At 39.0% G+C, this 7,781-nt stretch overlaps 1 protein-coding gene across 1 annotated transcript in view; it reads left to right on the top strand.

Annotated features, from left to right (window-relative positions):
• LOC106472315 (calcium/calmodulin-dependent protein kinase kinase 1-like) overlaps positions 1-7,758 on the top strand; it is a gene marked incomplete at its 5' end in the record, with an annotated part of 15,978 nt that extends 8,220 nt beyond the window's left edge. Inside the window, 2 exons of the mRNA XM_022400923.1 lie at positions 5,438-5,566; positions 7,533-7,758. Coding sequence (XP_022256631.1) covers positions 5,438-5,566; positions 7,533-7,673 — 270 coding nt within the window. The remainder of the gene's footprint in view (positions 1-5,437; positions 5,567-7,532) is intronic.
• Between the last annotated feature and the right edge of the window lie 23 nt (positions 7,759-7,781).

Here is a 7,781-nt window from a genome sequence, read left to right as displayed (position 1 = left end):
TGTACCATAACTTGTGTAGCATGTATTAAATATATTTGTAGAATGTACCATAACTTGTGTAGCAGGTATGAAATATATTTGTAGAATGTACCATAACTTGTGTAGCAGGTATGAAATATATTTGTAGAATGTACCATAACTTGTGTAGCAGGTATGAAATATATTTGTAGAATGTACATAACTTGTGTAGCAGGTATGAAATATGTAGAATGTACCATAACTTGTGTAGCAGGTATGAAATATATTTGTAGAATGTACCATAACTTGTGTAGCAGGTATGAAATATATTTGTAGAATGTACCATAACTTGTGTAGCAGGTATGAAATATATTTGTAGAATGTACAAATCAAGTAAAAAATCCATATAATCCACCACTTAAAGTGGCCACCCTGCATCCTTGCTAACTGAAGGCTTCTAAGATCTAATGAGAATGTATTCCTTATATTTTATGTCCAGAAAACCATGACATTTTCTTTCTAATTTAATGCAAAAGAATGATCATATTTGGGCAATCCATGCATGCTCAGTAATGAAATGTTCTGTAACCAAACTCCTATTAATCTCACCCACCACATAGCATGGAATTCCCTTTTATAGGCCTCTCAATTTCATCAGTATATCTTTCATTAGAGATATCACAAAAGATATTTTAAACTATGTCTTTCATCATACATTTCTTCAGAAGACCTAGATTTCATGGGATACAGTTGTTTTTCTGGCAATAAGTTACAAATCAAGTAAAATCAAGTAAAATTTACAGTGTCTATATATGTGGTTATAATTACACTCACAGTTTGCCTGTGCAATTAATATTTTATTCACTGTGTTTATATTCTTATCATACATTTATTATAGTACCTTCTTATTATTGATAAAGTGGCAATATATCAAACAAAACTTAAGAACACATTGTAATTTTGAATTACATCAGCTCTTTGTTCTGGGCTTGTGTTCAATGGTGTCTAACTCTTGATAAAGCCATGAGGTTGGTTGGCATTTTATGGTGTAAAGCGACTAATCTATCTGTGCCAAACAACCAGTGAACGTAAAATTGTTATAAAATGTAAGAATAAATCGAGATAAAACTAAAATATGTCCAAAATTCAGATAAAAAAATTTAAATAAAATTAAAAAGGCCAATTGCTCATAAAAAATTAAAAATACAATCAAGTTCAACAGTGTCACCATCGCTAATGACACCATCCAACGTCAGTGATAAACTCAGAGAAAAGATATGTCTAAAATGGTGCTGCCACTCACAGTCGTAAAGATGGCAAGACATTAAAATGTGGGCTAGTGTGACTTGAGTGTCACAAAGGCTACACAATGGTGGGTAAGTACCAGATAAAAGAAAACGATGAGTTAAAAAACTGTGAACAATGCATAGCCTAGCCAGGACAACTTATCCTTCCGATCCTTACGGAAACAAGACGGCCAAAGAGCAACAGAAGGTTTGATCTGAAAAATCTTGTTATAATGTTACTCACCCCAAGTCGACTGGCAAGAAGCCGAACCTTGAATACCGGACCGTAGTCCATGTATAGGACAGGCATGGTTTTGACGGCTCCAGAGTAGACGGACTTAGCTGCAGTGTCAGTGAGCTCCTTCCCACGAATACAGACATGGCCAGGTATCCAGAAAAACTGGATGGAAACAGAAGACAGAGATAAATGAGGCAGTCGTTGTTGAATATCGACAAGAACAGTGTGAGAACTAACGTTAAGCAATTCCAAGGCCAGTAGAGAGCTAAGAGAATCATTGTAAATAGTACAATTACTGTTCTGCATAGCTTCTACATGATCCAGGGCAAGACAAATAGCATACAAGTTGGCAGTGAACATAGAAACTGTAGAGGGGATCCTGTGAGCAACTAACAAGCCACAGCAAACCATGGCAGAGCCTACAGAGTCACCAGATTTTGAACCATCAATGTAAATGGGAAGAGAAGAATGGTTCAAAAGATGTTCCACAAAGAGAAGATGGTACTTCCAATCAGGAGAATCTGCCTTTCTCAGATGACTCAAGGAAAGGTCAGAGTTGGGGATGGTAATAAGCCATGGTAGAATGGATTGATCATTGGGGACCGCAACATCATCCAATGTCAGACCCAAGTCAGCCGGCTGCGCCTGGATACGAAGGCCAATGGTGGGAGTTGCAGGCTTTCTGTTCTGAAAGAGCATCGTTCACCGAGGAAGAAAGACACAATCCCAGGTAGGATGCTGTGGTAAGGATCAAAGCTTGGTAGCATACAGTAGAGGAAAGTGCAAATGATGGAGGTGAAGAGGAGGTTTGTGGAAAACAGTGTACAAATTGTGGACTGGAGAAATACGGAAAGCCCGAAGCCTCAGATGATGAATGGGATCCAGCCGAGGTCCTGACAGAGTCATAGACCAAAGACCCATAGTCCAGTTTGGATCAAATGAGGGCACGATAGATCTTGAGCATAGAAGGATGTTCAGTGCCCTCATACACTTGAATCATAGCTATTTGATGTGTGGAATGAAAGTCGTCAAAGATAAGCCCCAAGAACTTTGCCTCAGGGACCACGGGAAGAACAACATCACCAAGACAGACCTCAGAATCGGGGTGTAGACCTTGCTGATGGCAAAAATGCATGCAAACGGGTTTGAAAAAGAAAAGGATAAAACCATTTGCTGTGATTGAGGGCAGTCTGAAGCTGCTGCTCAATAAACCTCATATTCGATGACCAACACAAGATGTGGAAGTCGTTAACATAAAGCCCATTTGCAACAGCTGGAGGAAGTTGTGTAATGATAGCATTAATCTTGAAACTAAAAGGTGTGACACTAAAGACACAGCTCTGAGGGATTCCAAGTTCCTGTGGAAAAAACGGGAAAGAGTCAAACCCACACAAACTTGGAATTGGCTGTCCTGTAAAATGTTCTGAACAAAAACGGGTAAATGGCTACGAAACTCATATAAGTAGAAGTCCCTCAAAATTCCATACCTCCACATGGTGCCGTAAGCTTTCTTAAGGTCAAAGAACATGGAAACAAGATGGTCCTTCTTGAGGAAGGCTTCCCTGATCGAAATTTCAAGTCGAATCAAGTGGTCCATGGTGGAGCGCTGTCAACAGAACCCACACTGGGTGGGTGAGAGGAGGTTGTTTGATTTGAGGAACCAAACTAGACAAGCATTAACCATCCTCTCTAAGACCTTACAGAGACAGCTAGTCAAAGCAATTGGATGATAATTAGAAGGAATCTTGGGATCCTTCCCAGATTTAGAGAAGGGGATGATAATAGCCTGGCACCAAGCATCAGGAAAAACATTCTCCTGCCAGATATAGTTAAAAGCAACCAGAAGAATAGCAAGAGAGGCAGGCGAGAGATGGTGCAGCATCTCATAGTGAACATCATCAGGTCTGACTGATGTAGTGCCAGACCGATGAAGAGCAAGGTTCAGTTCCACCAGTGTAAAGGAGCGATTATAGTCATAGAAACGATCGGCCTGAAAGGAAAGAAGCGATCGCTTTGCCCGAGACTTGATGGCCAAGAAACAGAAGTGCTAGATGCACGAGAAAAGCTTTTGCCAATAGTATCAGTGATGCTCTGGACATCAGCAACTTCCCGGCTATTGGAAAGGGGATGAGAAGCATACCTTCCATAGACCTTCTGATTCTTGTCCAATATGATTTTGGAACTGGTAGTAGAAAAGATGCTAGTTGTAAACTTAATCCAATATTCCTTTTGGCCAAAAAGCAATGCAGTTCAAAAGAGTGAGATACCTGCAAAAGGTATCCCAGGCCCGTTTTTGAGCCTTCCATGCTTCCTGGCAGGCAGTACTCCACCAGAGCGAGGATACTGTGGAAAATATGTTGAGGTCTTGGGAATAGAGTGAGCAGCTGCCTGGACAATAAGTCAGTCACTGCTACCACGCAGTCTTCTATTGATGGCAGACAGACGAGGGCAGGATCAAGTTCTGAGAGAGCAGTGCAAAAGAACCAGTTGCCCTGGTCCAACTTTCACCATAGCATGTGGGTCGGGTGATATCGACCATGGTCAATCTCCCTCAAAACAATAGGAAAATTACCACTGCCCCATGGGTCACTGTCAATCCTTCAAGAAAAGCGGGAGAAAAGTGAAGGGGAGCAGATAGAGATCAATGGTGATAAAAGACTGAGTGCATGAAAATAAGTACATATCCAGTATTGAAGAAAGAAAGAAAGGTTGTGATCTAAGAGCATATGCTCTATGGAATGACCCCTCCCATCAATATAAGCAGCATTCCCAGAGGGGCTGGTGTCCATTAAAGTCTCCCAGGATTAAAGAGGGAGATGGCAACTGTTCAACAAGAGCATCAAGGTCTGATTGAGACAGGTACAGAGAACAGACAGTGATGGTACGACCCAAGGAAACATGGATGGCTACGGCCTCCAAGAATTTATTGAGTGACACAGACAAGGTGGGCATGTGCTGGTCGACCAACAGTGCCACCCCTCCATGCACTTGTCCATTATACAACCTGTCATGCCGGTATAAAGAAAATTGCTAAAAGGTGACTGCATCAACATGTTTCAGGAATGTTTCCTGTAAGGAAAGACACACAGGAAGATAGGAATCGATCGAGGCCTTAATGTCATCCAGATCATAACGAAAACCTCGACAGTTTCACTGTATCAAAGTGGCCATTTTTACATAGGTGGATGAGAACTTGGTGGAAAACCCTTCTGTTTATGACCACGCTGTTTTTCTTTACTAGAAGCAGGTCTGTCGACCTCCATGGATCCTGCCCTTGTTCGAGTAGGCAGATCTCTGGCATTAGACTGAGATTCCAGCGACTGAGGGCATGAACGAATAATCGTTCTGCATCTTGAGCCAAAGAAGTGGTGTGTTGCAGTGCTCCAGACACCACTCAACCACCAGGATCCTTTCCTCCCCTTCACGGTTGCCACACATGGCAAACTTTTGGGTGGAAATTTAGATCCCAGAGGAGGTAACTGAAAATCCAGTACCTTCCCTGGGAGGTCTCCTTACCATGTACAGGAATCCACCTCGAGGAGGAAGCCATAAGGTGAAACGATGAGGAATTAAAGAATTTTACTGGATACTGGCTGTTTCTCTCCATAAAATATGTTTACACTCCAGTGTTCGCTACATTATCTTAACTCTAGCTGACATAACTTACCTCATGTATGTAGTATATCAGTAAAGTATGTGGCAGCAACTTATGTGATCTTGCAGCAATGAAATGTATTAGTAAAATATGCAAATAAAAAAGCATTGTGTATGCAGTACATCAGGAAAGTATGCAGCAGTGACTTACCTACTATAATATCATTAATAATAATATAATACTATAGAACTAATAGTATATAATAACAGTATCACTTATGTTTTATAACAGTAGTTGTAATGCTCTGTATTATATGAATTATTGCACAATATTTAAAGTAACCATTTCTGATTTTTCTAGGCCCATTCATGGGTTACAAAATTCAATACCTATCCTCTTCTCACTGAGGAAGGAAACTGTGTACTTATTGAAGTTACACAAGAAGAGATTGACCAGTGTGTGTGGTCAGTTCCTAAACTCGATACTCTTGTAAGTTGTATTTTTTTAATTATTATATGGTGTGTACTCATAGTTCAGTAGTGTGTCACGTTTAATGGAAGGATTTCTGTCTCTTCTTTACAATACACCCTTAGCTTAACAATGTGGTAAGTCTGGTTGGCTCTCCATCTCTTGGTTACAATCTACCCTTAGCTTAATAGTGTGGTAAGTCTAATTGGCTTTCCATCTCTTGGTTACAATCCATCTTTAGCTTAGTAATGTGGCATATTAGATATTTGGGTCTCCATCTCTTGGTTTCAACCCACCCTTAGCTTAGTAATGTGGCAAGTTAGATAGTAAGGTCTCCATCTCTTGGTTTCAACCCACCCTTAGCTTAGTAATGTGGCAAGTTAGATAGTAAGGTCTCCATCTCTTGGTTTCAACCCACCCTTAGCTTAGTAATGTGGCAAGTTAGATAGTAAGGTCTCCATCTCTTGGTTTTAACATAACAGCAAATGTACAAGTATTATTAGTCTCAAAGTAGGTTCTTGTCATCGAAAGAGAATAAAATAGTTAGTTAACATGGCAAAGCCACTATTTTTACTCAGTTTAGTAATAACTCACCAAAACTGTCCTAATGTAACTACCTTTTTCACCTGTGAGATGATAACTAAAATCTATCGAGACATGTTAAATGTTTACTTATCTATTAAATCAGTATATTTAACAGACTCGATCCAACAGAGAGAGAAATACAAAAGCTTCATTAACTTGATAGCAATGATACCTCAGGACAGTTTTAATTATACCACATGTTTATAATAAGAGTACAAGCAGAAGAAAAAAAAACATGTAAGCAGCCTAGAACATTAAAATACAGGTGGATGTTCTTGTATTAAAGTTTTTCTTAATTACCCATTCAAGCCATCTCCAAACATTATTTTATTCTATGTTTAATAATCTTAAAAATAATATAACTTTTAGCTAAACGAAACACTGTGTTTGAGTTTTTGCCATCTTTAGGTGTGTAGTCCTGAAATGGATTGTTCATAGAATTTTGGACTTTAGGAACAGGAAGAATGAGTGCTGTCTCGATTTGCAGAATCTGTGGAGCAGTTAACATGTTAAGACAAGGTGTTTCTGTTGTATCAGTACAAAAAATCTGTGGAGCAATTAACATATTAAGACAACAGATACACACCTTTTACAGGAAACTTTGCAATAGATGCTTTTATAATTACACAAAAATTATCACTGCATCACAAAAACTTTTGACACTCTGGAAACTATGAAGTAAATTTAAAGCAATTATGGAAAATCTCAGCACAAGATACATGAAATTGAAAGTAAAAAATACATAATGAACACATCCTTTCAACCCATAACCAACCTGTTAAAAGGAAGTAATATGTGCTCTCTGAGGTCCAATAAGATCGTACAGTCATATTCCTACCTACTACAGACCAAAAAGATGGTAAATGGAAATTATCCGTATTGAGATGAATCACCTGTGGCTACCCATAAAAGAGACATTGTCAGACATTACAGATACACAGTCTAAACCTTATATGTATAATTTTCTTCTGTTTCAAAATGATTTTAATTGTTGATTGTTTGTGTAATAATAAGACAAAACTAAATAATAAATGAGTAAAATTAACTAAGGGTAAAACAATAGTGAGATGCTTAGGAACACCCGAGAGATAGGTAGTTTTAGGGTAAAACAATACTGAGATGCTTAGGAACACCCGAGAGATAGGTAGTTTTAGGGTAAAACAATACTGAGATGCTTAGGAACACCCGAGAGATAGGTAGTTTTAGGATTAAACAATACTGAGATGCTTAGGAACACCCGAGATATGGGTAGTTTTAGGGTAAAACAATACTGAGATGCTTAGGAACACCCGAGAGATAGGTAGTTTTAGGGTAAAACAATACTGAGATGCTTAGGAACACCCGAGAGATAGGTAGTTTTTAAAGTAAGATGAGACTTGAGTTTTCTTTTTTCTTTTTACAGATCCTGGTAAAAAGTATGTTGAAGAAACACTCCTTTGGAAATCCCTTCAAAGACAATCAATTCCAGTGTCAAAGCCAGTTCCTTAGAAGGGAACGTTCCAACTCTGCCCCATCGTCATATGAACTTTACATGGATAAGTAAATATGATGTTCTACACGGTTGCTACTTGGGCTAGCCACCTGGGTGTGAAACGTCTTGGTTTAAAACAATACTGGCCAACCCCAGACTAGTTGAGATTAAGGTTGTAAT

This window comes from Limulus polyphemus, unplaced genomic scaffold (assembly GCF_000517525.1).
Source record: "Limulus polyphemus unplaced genomic scaffold, Limulus_polyphemus-2.1.2 Scaffold5241, whole genome shotgun sequence".
Taxonomy (NCBI): Eukaryota; Metazoa; Arthropoda; class Merostomata; order Xiphosura; family Limulidae; genus Limulus; species Limulus polyphemus.
Note: the sequence above shows the minus strand (reverse complement) of the source record. Positions and strands in the feature narration are given on the sequence as shown.